Source organism: Tympanuchus pallidicinctus, unplaced genomic scaffold, assembly GCF_026119805.1.
Source record: "Tympanuchus pallidicinctus isolate F22 unplaced genomic scaffold, pur_lepc_1.0 scaffold7, whole genome shotgun sequence".
In the NCBI taxonomy this organism is placed as follows: Eukaryota; Metazoa; Chordata; class Aves; order Galliformes; family Phasianidae; genus Tympanuchus; species Tympanuchus pallidicinctus.
The window spans coordinates 5,819,236-5,840,802 of record NW_026294791.1 but is presented as its reverse complement, the minus strand read 5'-3'; the positions used below and the strand labels follow the sequence as shown (position 1 = coordinate 5,840,802).

Genomic DNA, 21,567 nt, shown 5'->3' with positions numbered 1-21,567 from the left:
GAAGTAAAGAAAGGTAAGAAGTGTGAGACACTTACCTCATACTGTTATCATTTATTAACTTCTTAAAGCTGAAATGAGTTTGAATTCATCAGAACTCAACAGAGAGCTAGAGTATTCCTCAGTAAAAATCAACCTGCTATACAAGATAAATGCATTTATGACATCATGCCCTATTTATTTTTATTTTCTTTTTACATTCACTTCTTCCCCCACTTAAATTTGAACAAACTCACTTTTCTCGTAACAGTTGCAGATGGAGTCTCTTTGTCTTCTTCTGCAGCAGCAGCTGTTGTTTCAGGACTATTTCTTGTCTATGTAAGGATAAAAGCAATTTAGTGTAAGTAAACAGAACACTACACTACTTACTCCATTTTAAGTATCAAACTGTTGTAAGAATATACTAAAGGATACCTCAAGAGGTTCATACTTAGAACACACTGAAGTGTTCGATAAATTGAGACAGAAAACTGGGCATTTAAAAAGCAAGACAGCTTTTAGATTTTTGTACTATTCCTCATTCTATTGGAAACAATTGGAAACAGCTGCTCTTCTTTAACATTAATTTTACTCTTCAATTTATGATGTTAAGCTTTGGAAAATAACGTTGCCTCTTTTTCTGCTTATCAACTTCCAGATCTCTGGAATACTCCCTCAGAATAACATCCTTAAAGTTTGCTTTGAAAATGTTTAAAAACAAAATACAATCAATCTTAATACATTCTTAATTTATTCCAACTTCACAGCTGCATTGCATCATGATCAGGGAGGCAAAACATTTTACTCACTGGGGATACATTGTTTATTTGTTCATCTTCAGCTATGCTTTCCCTTTCAGCATTCTCATTAAGGTTAGCAGTTTCACTGCTGCTGTTGCTAAGACTAGAATGATCTGTAGTTCCGTTAACAAGTACAGTCTGTGGCTGAGAGTGCCAACTAAATTGGTTACTTTCCAGTTCTTTCAGCTCAAGAAGTTTTGTCTGCACCTGTGAACAGAAATAACGCATGTGTGTCAGCGCAGCAGCACATGGAAACTAGAATACAACTCCCCCTTCCTAACTGTGAGATGGAAGGTAATTCTTATACTCCAAAATCAAGTATAACAAACTATAAAATTTCATAGAAAAGCACAAATCTGCTCCTGAAGAGATATGGCAGAAGACCTGAGAACCTTCTGTGCCAAGGAAGCAGGCCGTATCACTGGTGATCACTGGCAGTATTAAAGACTTGTTCCATTGCCACTCAAGCACATCAGACTTGCAAAGCCTTCGGTTTGTTTGGGTGTGGGTTTTTGATTTTTGTTTGATTTGTTTTGTTTATTCCCTTTTACATTACTCACTTGTAATTGCCTTAAGCTCCACAAATGTAAAAGGCTGCTTAATCAGAATTCAAAGAAAAAATTACAAAATTATCTTCCTCCTCACAACTTTTGAAGTCTAGAAAATCCAAAATATATTTTCCTAAGCAGGCAGTTACAGCCACATGATTATTTCAGCAATAAATGAGAGAAATGACAAAAAGGTATGCAAGCTAACTGTTCATTGAAGTAATAAATTGTTGACTGCACATACAAAGTACAGCTTTGTTCTTAAAAAACAACGCAGCAATCTCTCTGCTTCTCTGTACCTAGTCCCAGTACTCTTCCATTCACCTTCCTCCTTCAAGAATACACCAAGTAAATGTGTTAAGTAATTCTATACCAACGTCACATCAATTTAAGAACAGTGAGATCATGGCTCAGGCTGTGGCTGAGGAAGAAAACTTGGATAAATACTGGACATAAGGAATTTAAAGAGGCATTACTCATTAGTCATTCATTACATTAAAGCAAGTTATTTATCAGTTATAATGATTTCCCTCTTATAACAATGGAGAAATAGAAATACTTAGAGCAACGCGAGTCAGTCTGTAAGAATTGTAACTACTAAACACATGTTCTGTGCAAGCAATGGAAGGTATAGGAACTGTGAAAAGAAGAACATTTTCTCCTTATGAAAATATCATACCAAAGCCTGTCAGCTAAAACAGTTTTTTTTGTTTTGCCTTTTTCTTTTTCTTTTTTTAATTATTGTTTTTCCTTTTTTTTTTTTCCTTCCCCTTTCACAATGCCTTACCGAACTGATTTCCTGTTGTGAATCTTGCAGATGTTGCTGAAGAGGTCCCAGCTGTGCTTTCCCAGACTCTATGCAATGCTCAAGCTCTGCAGTTTCTTGCTGCAGACGACTCAGCTCCTCTTGAGCTTTGGTCAGTTCATCTTCATATGCTGAGATCTTTGACTCCTGGCTTGTTATTTCAGCTTTCAGCATGGCAATCTAAAGCATAAACAAGGATTCCAAAGTCAAATTAGGAAAAGAACAACAAACAACAACACACCAAAAATACCCCCACACCTCCAAATATATCTAGGAAAGGCTAAGATTTATGAGCAGCTATTGCAGAGACTTCAGATCATACTCTAACAGAAGATTTATCTGCTATTTGTCCCAATGAGATCAAGCTGTTTTCCTGACCAACACAGGTATTACTAATATTTAAGATATGGGGAAAAAAAAAACCCAACCCTGAAATTTTATGTTAGAAAAAAAAAATATATATATATATGATTATTTTTATTTTAATCCCAAGAAATCAGTCCTGATAATTAGTGTTTCTAGTTACATTGTGTTACACGTTTGTGTCATTTGTTTGTACACAACTTCACATGTGTGCAAACACATCTTACTACATTTGTTGGCACACTGAGACATAAAGAGGTCAGTGAAATAAGTGATGTCTCCTATTCTCTATTGGTCACAAAATCCTGTAACTCGGGCTGTTTAATCTTGAAAGTTTTTTCTCCTTTCCCAACCACCACAACACAGTGCAAGCATGCCTTATTCAAAATGCAGCATTCCTTCTTAAGGGCTGAAGCCACTAGGCCTTACCAAGTGGGCCTCCTCTGCACATTTCTGCCTGATATCATTAAGTTGCTCTTCCAACTTGGCCTTCTGCTCATCAAGATCATTAAGGATTTCCTGCGCTTCCTGTTTCTGAGCTTGCAGTTTCTGCAGATTACTGCTCTCCCGTTTTACTTCATCTTGTAGATCCTGTAATGAAACAGATTTGCTTTGCCTTTGTTTACTGCTCCCTCTGACCATTAAATTTCATGGTATAAATTGTGGTAATGATCAGCCAGATTTGAGAATAGCAACATGTTATCTTCCAAAGGCTAACATGTACTGCACAGCACACAACCAAGTGTTCTCAAGTTTTAATTCTAAGAAAACAACAATTAGGTTATTTGCTTTTTCTTTTCTTTCATCAAACAACAACAACAAGGTATTGAAATATTGAAGATCACACTCCCAAACAGAAATTAGAACAGTTTAATGAGTGGGAGGTAGGCTTCCTTCCTGAATCCAGAAGTCATCCTTACTCAGGCTGCTACATTCTTTTCTATTTTAGCAACATGTTTTATTGAGTTCCTTAGTAACAGAAATTCTTTACTCTGTTCCTTTCCCCTCAAAAACACACACCCAAAAATACAAACTCATTTTAGCAGCAAGGTAAAGAACAAAATCAGTGCCTTATTAACCCAATTGCACTTCCCTTTAGATTTTCCCCACCTCCAATTTTTGCTGAAATCACCCTCTTTTTTTTCCTGGTAAGAAATGCATGTTCCATATATGAAAATATGGCAAGTTTTGTTACAGGGACTGCTGTAAATAAAATGTAAGATACAGAAAGTAGCATCATATGATAATGAGTTCATTTCTGAGCAACAACAATGGTTATACTTCAAACTGCAGAGATAACACTGGAAAAAAACCAAGACAAGAATTCAGCAAGAACTGTCAAAGTCAAGAGGAAGAAGTAATACAGAGAGATCAAAAAAGGATTATTACAGAAGTAGTAGATAAGAAGATTGCAGTCTTTCTAAAAAAAAAAAAAAAAAAAAAAAAAAAGTAATTGAACACAGAATCATATACAACAATAAAGAGATGAAAGAAAATTTAGGACAGTAAGAAATAAAAGCTGACATGATGAGATCACGCGTTCCTGTGCTGTGCTATGGTAAGATTCTGTTGTCACTTTTAGGTGATTAAATTATCTTTTTTCAAAAAGGGGAAGAAGGTTAACTCATATCTGTTAACACCTCCAGTTAACCAGGACAAGAAGAGAGAGAAACAAACGTATATGGTGCAGCAGTCAGATGCCCAGCAAAACAGGGAACCTCAAGACAGTCAGATAACTACCTAATAATATCAGAGACTCGTTTATTAAAAAAAATCAAAATCCATTTATCAACTTCAGGATTAATGGCTGAAATTTCATGACTAACCTACAGCAGCCAGAATAGATGACTTACTGATTCTGCTTTATGGAAAATAAGTCAATATATGCAAAAAGCTCTGACAGCAGCTAGTGACTTGGACAACTGGGAAAGTGTCCTAATCCGTTCCGTTTTTTCATGACTTTGCACACAAATCCCATCTGACTCTCAACACACACAACCAGGTTGAGGGGTGGAAGTAACAGTTCCTTTCAGTCACACACACAAGCTAAATATAGATGACTTTCAATCTTGCTGCTGGTTCTTGAGACCCAATGTCTGTTCCAGCCACAGCAGTAGAGAAGCACTGAGGAGATATGACTGTACCTGATATCTCCAAAATAGATTCTTCTTTCTTCCATAGATGTGAACATAAGTTGTGCTTTTTTTTTTTTTCCCCAGGAGTTCCAAGCATTTGTTCAAAAAAATCTCTTCACAAAGTTTCAATATTCCACTTAAAACTGGAAACAGACCTTTTGACTTCATGTCAGGAGAATTCTAGGGAATTTTATTCTAGGAATTCTTTCCCAGTTATTGTTGGGAAAGCCAGAAGAATCACCATTTATGTTAGAGTCTTTGCAGGCACACTAAGAAACCATACACATATACAAAGTGCTTGATGGAGGATCTGAGTCTTGGGCATGTGGAAAAAAGCCCATAACTTGAGGTAGAGCCTCAATGATGACACTTGTATGGTCAAAAATTATTGTTTTAGTGATATATTAACTCTGAAAAGCTGAGTTGTCTTCTGCCAAGAACATTTTGTATCCGTGTTTCTTATCTCTGTTATTCATAAGAAAATAAAAACTCCATCACAGAATAAATAAAAAAAATGCCTTAGTTTCTCAATCTTTACTATTCTACCTGTTACCTCTTACGAAAAACAGTCTTTAATCATTGCTGAGAGATAATGCTTTAATAAACATTAAAATATATCACAGTTTGTTATGTTTTCTCTACAAGTCTTTTTCTGTCTCTGCCTCTCAGACTCTATTTGTACAGCATATACGTTATTTCATAGGGGAAAATAGCTATTCTATCTCTTCCCTCATACAGATCGGTTCAATCCATCATAAGCCTTTGTGAGGTTATAATTTATGTTGGTGAACATAATCCTGGTATCATGAAGCCTTCAATGTGCTACCACTAGATTAGCTTGATCAAAAGTGGCAGATTACAACACAGTTTGTGCCTACCATCTTTAGAAATACCACTAGAAGAACATCAGAAAGAAAAAAGAAGCAAATAACATGATATTCTTCATCTGCTATCCTGTGACGTTCTAGAAAGTTTCATGAAACACGCAGGTTCCTCCAACATTAAGGAACAAAGAGACCAGAGATGCAGAGCCATTAGCTCAAATGAATGCTGGAGTCACGTCCCATTTGATTCTGATGGCTTTCCATTTTTCTGACATGTCAGTAACAGACTGCTCCTTCTTCACAGACTGAGAACTCCTTATATTTAGCAGGATACAAATAGCTTATGTGATCACTAAGAGGTTAAAGATTTAAGACAGTTGTTTTGAACACAACTGCTCTGGATACAATGATCCCATTGATTCTGTGATGCTGCTGACTATCAAGGACTATAAACATAAAATCACACTAAGACTGCAACATTTTAGGCCTCACAATACTAATGGCAGGTGTTTTATTTAGCTTTAGACACCTCTCGTACAAAGGCAGCAGAGAACTCAATCTTAATACGAACACACAAGTTTCAGAACAAACTAACAAAATCACCATGTGTGCCCAAATAGAAACATCAGTGAGAATGTTTAACAGTGTGAAAAGGTCCTCTTCATCACAGACAAGAACGATGCTGGCATGCACAGACAGAATTGCAGGAATGGTCAACTTCTGCACACATTCCAGCAGCTGCTGAATCTGGCTGCCATCGTGACCACCAGGCCAGCATCTGCTTATCTTCTGAAAGGTCAGATTATTCAGTATCATCCAGGCTTTAAGGATATTAAATAGCTGAGCACAAGAGTCACAATGCTTGCAACACTGGCTTTTCTTTCCCAACCTTCCAGCCCCCAAAACAAAGTAAAATTAGAAATTTATATCATTTACTCTTAATCAAATAGAGAGTATTTGAACTAATAAAGATTCCCAAACAAAGGCAGAAATAAATGTAAATGATCAGATAGAACACTGAAGTTTTTTTTCTTATTGTTGCAATTCCAGCTGCTTCTGCACCTTACAATTTAACTTAAATATGCTTTGCAGTATTTAATTCAGAGCTTATACTGTTAACACCCTAAACACTGATGCTGACTATATAATTTTTAATTCATAAGGCACTTGCAAAATTCAAATTACACTAAGTTCAATGACGCGCCTTTAAATAAAAATCAAATATATTACTTCAGAATTCACTTATTTTAGGCAATATTCTTCTCAAGCTGGATAATTACTGAGACTTTTAAGAAGCAGCCCCATAGAGAAGTCCTTTTAATTCAGCCTCGTTAAGTTTACTAATTTGTGGCACAATAGCATCTTATTCAGTTTTTAGTAGATCAGCCCTGCTTAAAAGAGGATTTATTATTTCAAATATCTCTCATTAAAAACTCCATGCAGATTACATATCCTAGGAGCTCACACATTTATATAGAGATGCAGAACCCTACTAATCCACATTGGTATACCAAATATATTTCAATGTACGTTCATTTCCTCAGCAACCACTCAGTAAGTGATGCGATCTAAAGGTTCAGTAATCTCATTGCTATTAAAGCATCACAGGGTGCAATATCAGATATCTGAGCAACAATTCTGCGTCTTATTTACCTGCACCTCACTCGTCCTCTGTTTGATGGTATCTTCTTTCTCCTTCAGGTCTTGCTCTACATTATTCTTTTCCCTAGAAGACCAGCAAACAATGCAAGAATACTTAAGAACATCAGCTACAGCAGGTACAGTTATCCAGCCTCCTAACCCTGTATCTCTCTTTAAATACATAGTGAAACATTAAACACAAAAGATCTAAGGGATTTCTGCTTTCCAAATAATTTACAAGACAGAAGCCCACATAAGCCTTGTGCATAAAAAAAAATAAAGATGCCTTTCACCCAACTGCACTTTAGTGATAAGAATGGCTTAAAAATGGAAGGGGGCGGGAGGGAAAAATCAATGAAATACTGTCTTCAGTGATCTCACTGTTGCTATGGAGCGCTTGTCTAATGAAAACTGCTGGGAAAAGTGGGAGGGATTGCATCAGATTCCATCTGTTAACCCCTGCAAATACAGTAATTCCTATGCTACCAGCAGCTAAAAGCATTTTCAGGAGGCCGCCCTAGTAGATTATTAACCTTGACTATCATATTTTAGATATATTTGTTGGTAAGATCAGTCAGAAGAAGAAAAGTTAGCCTACTGTAATCACTAATGCTTAACAGACTCCATATATAGTTATTTGCTGTGTCATATCAAGTCTGTCCCTACAGACATTCATGCAAGCTTACAAGTGACTACTGATGACAGGGGAATTACCATCAGTAAATTCTTGGCAGCCAAGATAACAATAGCTTTAAGAAAGGAAAAAGCCACACAACCCAAAAGTGTTCATATAAAAAAAAGAATTTATCCCTAGACAATGTATGCTATGTTTTCTTTACCGGATGTAGAAAAGCAGGAGAGCAGGCTTTGCAATTTTAACAATAGCTTTTATATACAAACATTTATGTTTATAAAGACTGCTATTAAAATGCCTATGTACATTGAAGATGAGAGTATTAGCATTTTTCAAATTCTGACATTTCCCTAAGGTAATTCATTTAGAAAAGCTACCAAATGATATTACTAGCACATACTAAAATTAATCATATATTAATAGCAGCAGAATGGGCAATCAATCCGAAACTATTAATCTTATTGTTTACTCTTCTCTACTATGAAATCAAGCACTACCATCCCCAAAGTAAAAAGGGGAATTTCCTCTGAGAAAGTTGATTTTATTCAGGCTAAGGAGTGCTTGTTTACTGCTAAGGCATATAAAATGGAAGATGGAAAAAATCAGGTATCATGCCTTACAAATATTCATTCAGAAAAATTATCACTATATCTCACGCTCAATTACTGTTTATCTCAGCACCCAATTAACTTACTGACCATGCTTTAAGGAGAGGTTTACATGGAGGAAAATAGAAAGATGTGGAAAGAGGGATTCTGAAGAACAAGCCGTACTATTTTTTTTTTAGGCGTCAACCTTCATGTTTCAAAAAACTTCCCAGTCCCCATTCATCAGAAAAAAAAATCATGAAAATGCTGCACAGATCTATTGTTTCCTTCAAACCAAATGCATTTCTCTAGCTCAATAAACCAGCATTTGTTGCAGAGTTGAATTTAGATATTTAAAGCATCACAAGACAGAGTTGAAACAAGTCCTGTTGACTTCTGCCTTTTATAACTTTCCATAAATAAATGGTCCCCATCTCCAAGCACTTCCACAGAAGGCAAGTTCAAAAATACCAAGCCCTCAGATACTTAGCAAACACAAACACTCAGGCATATTATTCCTAATTGAAGATAAATGACAGAATAATTGACTAGATCAACAAATAGTTGTTTTGTTATTTTTCCAGCTTGGGTATGAAAACTGAGCAGGAAATAAAATGCAAGCAGGTACGTATGCCTTAACATATAGCTTTCCCTAATTCCTGTCACTGATAGGCCTGAAGAGACCATCAGAAAAGAAACTCACTTCCCTTCTATTTCAACAGCGGTCAGGTACCAAAATCCTGCAATCTGGACTACACCAAGGGACACAATACCCACCCACAGCCAGCTTACACTGGTCAGCTCACAACACAGACAATGAATGGAAAAAACATCAAATGAAAGAATTATTGTCAGGCCGAACAAGAAGCACTTAGGCAGCAGTCTCAGACAAAGGCAAACAAGCTAAGTGAACACAGGCTGAACAATGCATCTACCCTCCCTGCTCCCCACCGTGAGTAAAGCATCTTTGTTTCAAATGAAGGTAATGCAGACCTACTTCATTTACTAATTCTTCTGAATGCCTCCATTTCTTTTACAGACTATCTGGTAAACCTGCATACCAGGGATAAAACCAAACTGTATTACTGGCTATGACAGATTTCTTGAATCATACAGTCCCATAACGTCTCCTGGAAACACAAAAACACCTGTGGTCTCAACAATAAGTTAACATTTGAAACCAACTCAAACTCCATTAGGTAAGCAATGCAGTTTCCCCAGGTAACTTTTTGTTAAATAAATTAAAAATAATGATTGAAAACAAACAAATAACAAAAGAGCAACCCAACACACACACTACATAATATACAAATCAAGTAACACCAGTAAATCCAGCAGCTTTGCAATTTGTGAATGGAGTATTATTTAGGAATTGGAACCAGCACACAGGGAACATTTGCAATAGCTGACAGCTGAGTAGATCCATGTCAGTAGAGCCACTTAAGCCATCTTTGAAGCAATCCTGGCCTCACTTCTTGATAGCTAACAATCAGAACAACACTAGTTAAAAACGAAAAACAGTAAATAGATCAGTTCTTTTCCACAAAAAGTGATTGATGGCTGCTCACAGACTTAGTAGCATCATTTGAACTCAGTTGCCAAACATTTCTTATTGTCCTATACATGTGCAATTGTGGGAATTCCTAGTGTAGAAGTGCTTAATGTTGACACTGCTAGAAAAAAAAAACCCCAAACATCTAGAGTTTGCTCAGTTTTTCCTCCCCTTCAGTCCCCCAGTTTTCAGCTGGAACAACCCAGCTGCTTCCAAACCAGATTAGAAGAAAGCAGCTGGTTTACAGTTCTTCCTGTTGATTTGCTAACAGGTTCTATATTTCTGGACTTTTAAACAAAGCTTTGATGCAAATACATGGCAACGAAAGGTTGCCCCTGGAAAAAAATAGAGCATTTTGTTATTTCCTTACTTTTGAGAGACTAACTTATCTTCTCTAAAATTCTCCTAGCTTGACTTATGTTCAGGAAAATGCAGCCACTGCTCTCCAACACTCACAATGGGTGGCACCAAGTTAAGCTCAACTATTCACACTTACAAAGCAATGTTGTACTGATAAAATCTCAAGAAATCCCACTCATCTGTGGGCCACAGATAGCTTTAATAAACAAAAAGAAAGCAGGGTGTGCTGGGTCAAGAAAAAGGCTCAATGGCTCAAAAAGAGAATATTAAGAACATCTGGTTTAACCTCCCACTGATGGGAAAAAAAAAAAAGCAGAAATAACTCTCAAGAAATGCAATGCAACAGAAATAGAATTTACAGGTCTTCTGAAAAAAGCAGTACTGCTGTCAGGCTCAAAATGAGGCACATTCCATAGCATCCCTAGGCAAGTCATTTGCCCTACCAGAGGGGAATTAACCTTACTAATAGGCATTGTGCTTTTTATTTCTCATCTGATATTCAATCTCCATTTTCTCACCTTATGTTTTCATCAAATTAGATTCAAAAAGCTCTTGGCTACCAGATGTATTCCCACACAAACACATCACTTCTGCATTCTTCACTCAGCCTTTCAACAAACAGCATTTTCACAACACAGTCATTCTCTTCATTATTTTAGGGAGTTCCTCTGGTTGTTTTCTTTATTTTAAATGTGCATTTCAAAAATAGATTCAATTTCTACTAATGGCTCTCAAAAATGCAGCTCTCATTGATAAAACACAGCTCATGGATTAGAATTAGTACATACTGGGTTTAATCATTAAACATTTTGTTTTGTTTAATAATGAATAAAATTGTTTGGATGACATTTTAATATGGTAACTATAAAGACTGAAAGTATACTTAAACAGTTATACCTGAAATGCAGACTTCCCAAGAGACGAGAAATGTCCTAAACTTATCACAAAGACTGATCTGCTGCCTCCTACTGCCACCTGTACTTTAGGTGAGATACAGGAGAGCAACATTTCCACTACCAAAATGACTCTTTTATAGCAGCTAAACAACTGCTAAGTAATCAAAATTAATTTATTAGTAACACAATTCTATTCTGTGCCTGTAAATAACAAAGTAACTCTCCACTTTCTTAAATTAAAAACATGCTAGTAATTGCCCCTATAGTATCTCCATCAATCAGATACACCCAAATAAATAATTTGCCACCGAAGAAGCAGAAGCAATGACTTCCAAAGGCCATGGGGTTCCTTCATATATCACAGGGAGAAAGAAAGAGCAGAACACAACAAAACGGTGTGAATGTTAGGCTGCAAATACACTTAGTGAAAAACAAAAAAAATCCACCTTTATCTAAAAATTCACACAAGTGAATAATTTATTTCCTTCTAATAACAAATACACATAGTTGCAAATCAAATTGTAGGTTAATAAATGTGTAAGTCCAAAACTGGTATCAATACAAGTTAAAGAACAGAGGAAGCCATGGCAAGGACAAGTGAGGAGGCAGAGGAAGCAACAAGCAGCTCAACTGCAAAAACATTTATCTGTTTAGGAGATGGGCTGTGCTTTCACACATTTCCAAATTAAAACACTCCTACAAGTGACATGGATAAGTCACTCTTTGTCATCATGACAAAGCTCCTTAACTGACAGAATGAACTTACAGTATATTTACAATAGTAGCAAAAGTCACTGAAGAAGAATATCTGCTGTGTCTTGAGAGTATGACAAAGATTGTACAGTATATATAAGCTTGATTTTCCTCAGTGACTTGAAATCTTAGCCTAGAAATAATAAGCCTAGAAATAGTTTTTGGAAACCAAGCATCTGTCTAGCTCTAATTTAAACAACTTTTTCAGTGCAAAAGCGAATTTCACCAAACAGAAGGCAAGCATGTCTATCTTTACCACCATAAAAATTCTAGCTGATTTATGTAAATCCTTACGTAAACTGCCACCTTCTGACTCCCTTCCCTGTATCCTTCTTGAGCCTTCTTCTCTCAGTTCCCAGCCTCCATTAGGAAAAAGTCCCTAGGAGTTGCTCTACAAATCAAAGGCATCTTATACTAATTTGTGTCCTGGCTTCCACATCCTAAAGATCTCCTGTATTCTGACCTGACAATAAAAATGAACTAAAGAGAATATCTGGATCCTAGGATGCTAGCAGATGCAGCTCTCTGAAACATGTGCAGAAGTGATCACAGACAGAATTTTCAGTCTTGCTGTTACTAAATGAAGTCTTCTGAGTCAACAAAGAATAGAAGAGTTAAACATCATTAGAATAAATTTATCAATTTGCTTATCATTGGTAACGGACTACATTACCTTCTGATTTTCTCTTATGCATTGGTTTTTTGGTTTATTTTTCAGGGGAAAAAAAAAAAAAGCAAGAAGTAAAACAACCAAACATTCCTCCTTCACCTACCTCTGCAGGTCTACTATTTCATTGTTCAATGTATCAAGCTCTTTAATTGCAGAAAAATCTGCTACAGAATTCAGTCCTTGAACACTCTGAAAGAAAGAAAAAGTTTATGCAGTCTGACATCTACGTTCACTTTACAAGTGAAACACAAACGTAACAACTGTTTGTAGCATTACTTTTCAATTCTTTCACTGTTTAAAGAAAAAAAAAAAGCAAAAAAAACCCAGCCCAGCCGCTATATGGACAGAATATCCCATATGCCCCATGAATCTGATAATACACAACAAGTTTGTCTCCTGTAAATTGAAGGCATGTCTTCCACAAAAGCACACCTAATCATACAATAAAAGTCTAGATCTAAAATTAAATTTATTTTATGGTTAATGTTTCCTAATGCGGGTTTCCTATCTCTCATTTAAACAGGTTTGGTTTATTTACTACTGATACATGTATTTCTTCACCTTGGTGATCCTCCTGATGCAAAGTAAAATGCTTTGTTTGCAATGCTTTAAGCTGTATCTAGCTGTGTTAACACAAATCCCAGAGTACTGACTCAAACTCCAATAATACATAATTATAGGTAATTAATGCCCTTGAGTTCTTACTTCCTTAACAACTTCATAATGAGACAACTACTGTGACACAAATTATGCATACGTTTATGAATTTACATAAATGACTGGGGCACAAGTTTCAAATATACAAATTAACAAATACTGCAATTGTTCTATTATGCCTGAACAAAACACACACAGATTTAGGAAGCCATTGACATAGTAACTACATTCCAGAACACATATAATCCTTCTAGCTTTAAAGTTGTCTGGGACAAAATACAGAAGTTCAGAGGGCAACATAAACATTCAGCTGGTGATATTTCAAAAATAACACGAATTCAAATCTTTAAATCCTGCAGAGAAAGATTTATCTTTCTCTGAAGATGTATCAAGATGCTACAAACTGCTTATTTATTCATGTGTATACTGGGGGAAAAAGTAAGAAATCTTTAGTCAACCAAAGACCTAACCAGTAAAACTGTGCACACAGTGGCAGAGAATATTACTCAGCACAATTACAGATTATTCATACATATTTTTACTGGAGCAAATGACACAAATTGAGAATTAAAAAACCATACAGTTATTCTTAAACTGGTTAGTGTACACTTCCTCAAACTGGCCAAACAGTTACAAAGTTCAATCCTATTCTCAAGAATTACACTGGAGTTTTGTCGAGTTGCTCACAATTCCTCTAATGAGGAAATCCTTCCTTATTCTATAAAGAAGGAAACACGGTGGTATGCGCCACAAGTGCAAATTCTTTCTGGGCTCTGTTTTCTAATGGTAACTCGAGCATCACATTTGCACAAGGTGTAGTACCATCGTATTTTCAGTTCTTCAGGAGAACTCTGGGGAGAGACCCAGCCCAGAAAGGCCATTTTTAGCTTTATTGTACACGTTTGGAAGAGGCAGAAGTTGGAATTATTTGCTGCCACTTAACATCACACATGCAAGCAACACTTCAACATTTTAAATGGAAAATATTAATAAAAGTTAATTTCAGTCACAGTTCCATAAAGGAACTTGAATGCAAGTGTAAGTTTTACAGCCAGTAATGCAAGAGCTGGTTTTGTAACTACAAGCAGCTTTAGGTAAAGGAACACAGCAACAGATACTAGACTACTACTGCTCTTTCCCATTTATGAGATCTGCATTCAAACCTCAGAATAGAAATAAGAAGTTATACTATTGTGTTAATGAAATTCTGCAAGGACACCAAACATTAGAAAACAGCAATGCACACGCATGTGATTTCTGAATACCTACCAAGAAGGACTGCAAGTTAACTTTCTATACTTCAAAAATGCAATGGATTACCATTGTGGTTACTGATATTTTTGCTACTACCCTTGCACTGGTAAACCAGGAGAGGAAGCCTACCTTTCTTTACTAATTAAGCCACAACACTTCAAGTAATCCAGAAAAAGGCCTATTTCTGCCCACCACTCTTACTTATCTTTTTGTTCAGTTCTCGAGCAATTCAGTTCTTCCATATCCACTAAGAAGACAGCATCTTTTTTGGAAAATCTCAAAATGAGCTAAGCTTTTAGCTCATCTAGTAAAATGGGTAAGGATTTAGACAGCTAACTAAAAGATCTCTTAACTTCTTTCATAGCATTCTCATCTTTTATGTTAGCAATCACTGTAAAATTCAGCTGATGTCTTTAAGAGTTCTGTGAAGACAACGTACACAGAACAGCAGTAAACAATGTTGATTTCATTTCATTCATTTAGTGTTCTGACCACTACATTTTCTGAAACATAATCAGTAATAACATGGATATCAGTCCTAATGGATACTGTCATCTGTCAGACTGGGCTACAACTGCCATCACTTCCCCAACAATTTGAACAGGATAATACAAAGCACTTTCTTTTGTAAACTTAAGCAGTACGTGCAGCCAAATTGTAACAGCCACAGAGGTCTACCCCAGAAACATTTTCTGCACAAGAGTGGATTATGTACACTGTGTTAGTTCAGATTTGCAAAGCACCTTGAGATTCTTCCAGGTGAACAACACTGGAAACCAGTAATAATTTGAGATTGCAACAAGTTGTGATGCTTCAGAAAGTGCTGCACTAATTCAGTGGTTACTTAAGAGTCTTAGAAGGATGCTCATTATCAAACCAACAGACAGTAAATATTAGAAAAGCAAAGATTCTCTAACCTTGAGAAAGCAGAGTTAACAAACTGACAGAATAATAAGGATGAAAAGCAGAGTGGTGCAGAATGGAAAAAACAGTCCAAACTAGAAAAGAGACATAGAAAGGAAAGCAAACATACAAAAAAGATTAGTAGGGTTGCAAATAAAGCAATTACTTTTTAAAAATAGAATGTAAAAAAGAAATAAGATTCCAGTTACAGAAACTCAAAAGTAGTGCCAAACTTTGAGTTTCTAGTTTTTCAGTTGCTGATTTTTCATTCTGTTCAAGAAAGTGTAGAATCAGCTTTGCACAACCAAGAAAAGGTAACCAACATAAGACTCTACAATGCGTAAAACAAGTAAGAATCTGCCAATGACTTCTGCCATTCTGATAAACATAACTTGAGCTGTTGAGGTTTAGTCTACTGCTGGATTAAGACAGATGGCAATTAACAGGCTATCAAGACATTTAAACTATCTGTGAAGAATAAAATGGTGGACATTTACTTTTTGAACTTTAAATACATAAACTTTATTTAATTCAGATTATTTTGAGTGTTATTGAAAAAAAGAAATGTGAAAGATAATTGAAAAGCACACTAGGACAAAAACACAGAACCTGTGCATGTTATTCCCAAAGCAAACTAAGATTTCTTCAGACAGGAAAAAGATTATTCTTTTAAAATAGAAAATAATGCTTTCTCAACATAAGATCTCTCTGCTTGGTTGGCAAGTGTAATAAATGACAGCTTCAGTTCAAAACATGAATGGAGCAGTGCTTTGTCACTTCTTTGTAAATAATGCTTGTTTTCTTCCTGATATTACGATAACCTTGAGGTTTGCCAGTACTTGAAGTGCCTCCTTTCCAGCCTTTGAAATTTATACCAAGCATGCAAACCCGTCCTTACCTTCTGTAATGTGACACTCCTGTCTGAAGGTGGAATCATCTCTGGAGTCAGAGCTTGAGGTGGATCTATGCCCTTTGTTAATTTCTGATTAATTAAGTAGAAAGCCAAAGCAAACTGTTCCTTGGAAAGCTTCCCACAGTCCTTTGTGTCGCACAGAGCCCTAGACAGAGATGCACGTGGAATAAACCAAATCTTCATTTCCACAAGTATAACTCTACATGTTATACTTTATTTCACTCAGGACTGTGAAAACAGCTACTGAGTACCTCCTCTATAAAAAATAATGCAATACACAACAAACCAAGGTAATGAATGCAGAAACACACACAACCACTTCCCTCCTTTTGTGTAAAGTTCCAATGCTCTGTTAGAATAATTGCTAATCTGGTAAAAGGCAGAACTAGGCATACGAATTGCAACATCTGAATATCTATAGCTGAATTTACCTGCTAAACTAAAGAACATTCCATAGGCAACACCAGTTTATACCATTTTCCTAGATTTCCTACATTATATTAACCATACAGTGAAAAAACCCAATCGTTTTTCTATCAGAGTGCCATGCACTATCTTACAGTGGAGAAAAATTTAGAAAAAATACCACCACACAGTAGGTGTCACTACAGCCTGTAATATACAGGCTTTAATGAAAGACAAACAATTCACAGAATTAGATGGGCCCTGAGTCTTGAATGCTAAGAATTTCATACAGATAATTCTCAAATGGACAGTCTCAGTGTTCAAATACACAGCAACATTATGGTCCTTTATATAGAGGACCATATTTATATAAATTAATATTTAATATTTATTTATATAAATTAATATTTAATATTTATATAAATTAATATGCATTTATATAAATGCAGTATTTGTTTGAAGCCATTTCTTCAGGCACTTCACCTCCGCTAGCTAGGAAATAGCTCATGGCATGAACCAATTTTCCCCCTATTTCTATCCAAAAGTAGAAGCAAATTAAGTTACCACTGCTAATACAGAGGCCTTGCTATTTTATATGAAAATAGCTCTCATTTTCTATAAATGTCAATGTAGCACTTTTCATGAAAAGAGCTAGGAAGGATCAAGAACCAAGCCATCGTCTAAACAGCTGTCAAGGGAAAATAATCCCTACCAGATATGTGCAAGCAGAGCAGAAGGCAGTCCTGTCTTCAAGAATAGTTCTCTGGCTTCCACACCTGACACAAATCCATCCATGTCCTTGTCAGTTTTCATAAAGATCTCATCATACTTAATTTTGTCTGCAGGCGATACAACCCACTGAAGGGAAGGGAGGGGGAGTGGTAGAGAGGAAAACAAAACCCACAATACCAAGATAAAGACAGTTCTGTTTTTGGTTATATACTTTCAGAGTTACATAATTCATGGACTATAGCACACATTTTAGATTTATGAATCACTTTTATCATCCAAAATAGACACGTATAGGCAAGACACTCCAAAAGCAGCAACATTGGTATCAGTGAAGGGCAGCAGTTGGTTGATACTGCTCTATTTCTTTGCCTATGCAACAGAAATATTCCCTGGGGCCCAGATCTCCTCCTAGCAAGGGGTTTTGCACTCACCACTGTACTCATAGTCTGCCTCCATCAACTTCACTCTTCCTTACACAGCTGGAGAGCTTCAGATGGGTCAAGCTCAGAGTTAACAGCTGGGACATTCTAAATTACACATCTGAAGTTCTTACCAAGGTAAAGATAGGAGTTACAGCCACATTTCTTACTTCAGCAAATTTTCCAATACTATACTATTTACTATAAGAAGATGGGGGGAGGATGAGTGAAAATTGCTTCAGCTTTTGCATATATGCATGCTCATGGATACTAATTTAAGTGTACAAGGACACTTAATATACAAATCCCAAATGGTGCTGTATAAAAAAACAAAACAAAACAAAAAACAAAACATACACCAAGACACTCATCCAGAACACAACTGCTCTGTAATACACACTACCCAGGCTTAAGTCAGTCAAGTAAGCTGCCAAAGTCTGGGAACCAGGAGACGCAAAGTGCCAATCTGCTGATTTCTCAAATACAGGTACCCAAATATCCAAGCAGCATCTTATGGATTAAAGTACTTCAGCTCTCACCTCAGATTCCTTTCTCAACATTTACTTCAAATACAACCAGTAAATTACAATGCACTTGAAAAGACATACTCCCAAATTCTGGATTCTAAAAGGATCAGAATTCAATAAGATGCTTTTCTGTTGGAGTTAAGTTTCTCAGTAACTACATGTAGAACAAGCACCAGATCTCACATATTTCAGTGGATGCGCTAGACCTTCTGTCCTCTTTCTTTCCATAGCTTGCAGTGATCTATTGTTTTCATGAACATCTTCTTCAAACTGCTTGCATGCACAACATATAAGTACATACACAATTCTATCACAATTTGTCTTAAAAACTGCCCAGATTCCAAACAGTATTCAGTCAGAACAAACATTCTGCCTACGTATGCTTGGATTAAACTGTTTTCTAAGTGTTCTAAGGTTGAGCTAGATGCTTTGAAACAATTTATTTTAAAAATATCTTCAAAATCTTCACTAAATAATATGCTTTTATCCAACTGTTTATGTTTGGAGACATCTGAAGAAATTATGTATTATCTTTTCTCTTAATCTTGTCTTCCCATCACCCTCCTCAATTTTATTATCAATAGGGGAAGGAGAAGGAAATAAAAAATGTTTATCAAGACTCCTCACATAAGCACACACCGAAGAACAACATTCAGAACAAATCTTTTGACCCCAATTTCCTTCGGAATTATACCTGTGTTAATGGTGTTTTGGCAGCTAAAATGCCTACAGGTGGCAAGGACTGATGAGAATCTTTGGAAGATGCTGAAGAAGGAATTAATGGCATTGCTCCTGGAACACTAATAGGTTTTCTCTTGGATAGTGGCACCAAAGCTGCAGGCAAGGACATTGGCACTGGCTCTTTCTCCAAAGCGCAGTACACCAAGAACATGGCCTGAACACAAAGAAACAAACACACGAATGAGGACAGAAGGAGGAGAAAGAATTAGTTAAGAAATAACTTTGTAGCATGTTTTCACAATATTTCATTTAGCCCAGAGGGAAAGCTACTTTGTGTAATGATATATTCAATAAACTGATGCTAATTCAGTAATAAAATTAGATGAAAGTCTTTGAATAAAGGCAAGAAATGAAACTGCACAGTCAGAACCTAACACACAATTCACCCATTTTGAGCTTCTGTCATTCCATTTTCAGAATTCTGAGGCATATAAGATACTTACAACTGCAAATTCATCACGATCCAACATTCCATCTCGGTCAATATCACTCAATTCCCACACCTACCAATAAAAAGAAGAATATAGGGATATTTGCCTGAACTGTAGTGTTTGCCTTTTTATATCATTACAAAACAAATGAGAGAACAGCCTCCTCCCACTGTATCTAAAGTCCTACTAATCTAACAGCAGTTTTCAGTAAGTGATACACATTCATACAGACCATGCAAAAGAAGAGTCTGAAATCGGAGTGCTAATTGAACCCTGTCCAAAACAAAGTGTTAAAGCATACACAAAACATTATAATTAGAGGTAATCTATCAAAATGTCAATGAAAAATTTTACAGTTTAACAATTGTATGTCTGGTCACTCCATATGACAATATTTAGTAATTAGGCTTATTACTATAAACACAGGATGTGAGAAACAGATAAAGATGAGTGAAGCGTAGTTATTACCTGCAAATTAACAATTAATTGGAAAAAAAATAATAGGAAGCTACTCTTACTCGTCCTAAGATATCCACTGGCAGTTTTGAGTTGAGGAGTACAGGTTTCACTTTATCTCCTGACAGTAGTCCATTAACAGGATTTAGGCTGTCAAAAATAGCATCATACTTGGCCTTGTCTTCCAGCTGCAGAGCAGAAGAAAAATAATCACACTTGCACTCCATAAAGCACTTTCAAAAATACTGACTTACTTTTGTCAAAGCTACAGCGAGAAAAGCATACATGGAAGTTCCTGATACACAGAAATTACACCCCCCTCCTTTTTTTTTCTTTTTAAAGGCAGAGACTTGTACAAAATCCATTGAGATTTAGTCCTCATTTATTTTCATGCCTTTAAGTGACTATTCTCAATAAATCAAGTTTCTTCCCAAGATTTCCCAAGCAGTTTCACACCTCCCCCAGACCCACACAAATTAGATCTACAAGCCAAAGTACAGATGGAACAGGAATGTCAATTTATCATGTGTAATGAATTATAGCTATCAGTACCATATTTTTCTCAGATTTGTGTTTCCTTACAAAGCACATCACCATTCTACGTAGTAGCATGATATTTTGTTTACCTTAACAGCCCATGGTATATCACTTGATGCTGTTCCACTGAGCAGCAAAGGACTACTAGTATCAGTCTAATAAGAAAAAGAAGAGAGAAAAAACTCACTTAAAGAGTTCTGACCTTTCAAAACTACCCCCTTATTTGAGAAGTTATTGCTTCTCAAAGCATTTCAGTCATGCATACTTTAGTGAGGGAGATGAAGATTTACAGTAAGAAATTTAAAACCTTTCTTCCATTAAGGACAGCACTAACAGAACAAGTGCCATAAATATTCCAATTTTACACAATTCTACTTTTATAACCCCACTAGAACATGCAGCACCTTATTCTAACTCCACATTCTCTCATTTTCCCCTCCCTGTAACACCTTTTTCAGAAATATTTGGTATTTATAACAAGTCCTCCTAATTGTTAGCTTCAAAGCTTCTTATTAGTAAGAAGTTGACAGGCATATTAAAAATAAAATCTTACAAATCTTGGTGGAGGAACAGGCAAATTGAGACTACTCAGGGAAACATCCAATCCATTCTGTGCACATGCTACAAGTCGTAAAGCTATAAAAAACTCCTACAGGAAAAATAAAATTGTAAAGTTTTATTGTATGAAAATATGCAAGAGCAAGAATTAAGAAGTTTTCTAGTACTGTTATACATACAATGGTCACAAACAGCTTGGAAGGGTAGGAGTTGCAAAATGACAGAAAGCAGTAGTCAAAAAAACACTGAATCCTTCCAGCGAGGTCAAACTTACTATTACTAGCTCCATGCACTCAGTAGCTTCCTTGCCAGTATAACCAGCTGTCTGCACTCAGTTCTTCTATGACAGAAAAGTAAGAATCTGAAGCAGTGAGTACAGCTGTTTATCTTGAAGGAACTGAGTTAACCCCAAAGGTAGCTGACAGTGGAGGAGGGAAGAAATGTACAGCGTATGAAATAGATGAACCAAACTGGAAGGCTGATGAAAGAT

General features: G+C 36.2%; 1 protein-coding gene across 6 annotated transcripts in view; it reads right to left on the bottom strand.

Annotated features, from left to right (window-relative positions):
- EPS15 (epidermal growth factor receptor pathway substrate 15) overlaps positions 1 to 21,567 on the bottom strand; it is a 42,531-nt gene that overhangs the window by 12,041 nt on the left and 8,923 nt on the right. For 5 of the 6 annotated variants that reach the window (XM_052665942.1, XM_052665945.1, XM_052665946.1 and 2 more), the window contains exons 5-17: positions 21,073 to 21,168; positions 20,609 to 20,674; positions 20,045 to 20,170; positions 19,539 to 19,598; positions 19,049 to 19,249; positions 17,389 to 17,534; positions 16,257 to 16,416; positions 12,648 to 12,733; positions 7,105 to 7,177; positions 2,922 to 3,083; positions 2,112 to 2,309; positions 786 to 983; positions 234 to 311 (exon numbers count right to left, since the gene is read on the bottom strand). In XM_052665942.1, coding sequence (XP_052521902.1) covers positions 234 to 311; positions 786 to 983; positions 2,112 to 2,309; positions 2,922 to 3,083; positions 7,105 to 7,177; positions 12,648 to 12,733; positions 16,257 to 16,416; positions 17,389 to 17,534; positions 19,049 to 19,249; positions 19,539 to 19,598; positions 20,045 to 20,170; positions 20,609 to 20,674; positions 21,073 to 21,168 — 1,650 coding nt within the window. Of the gene's footprint in view, positions 1 to 233; positions 312 to 785; positions 984 to 2,111; positions 2,310 to 2,921; positions 3,084 to 7,104; positions 7,178 to 12,647; positions 12,734 to 16,256; positions 16,417 to 17,388; positions 17,535 to 19,048; positions 19,250 to 19,538; positions 19,599 to 20,044; positions 20,171 to 20,608; positions 20,675 to 21,072; positions 21,169 to 21,351; positions 21,496 to 21,567 lie in introns of all 6 variants that reach the window. The other variant, XM_052665944.1, reaches the window with a different exon arrangement.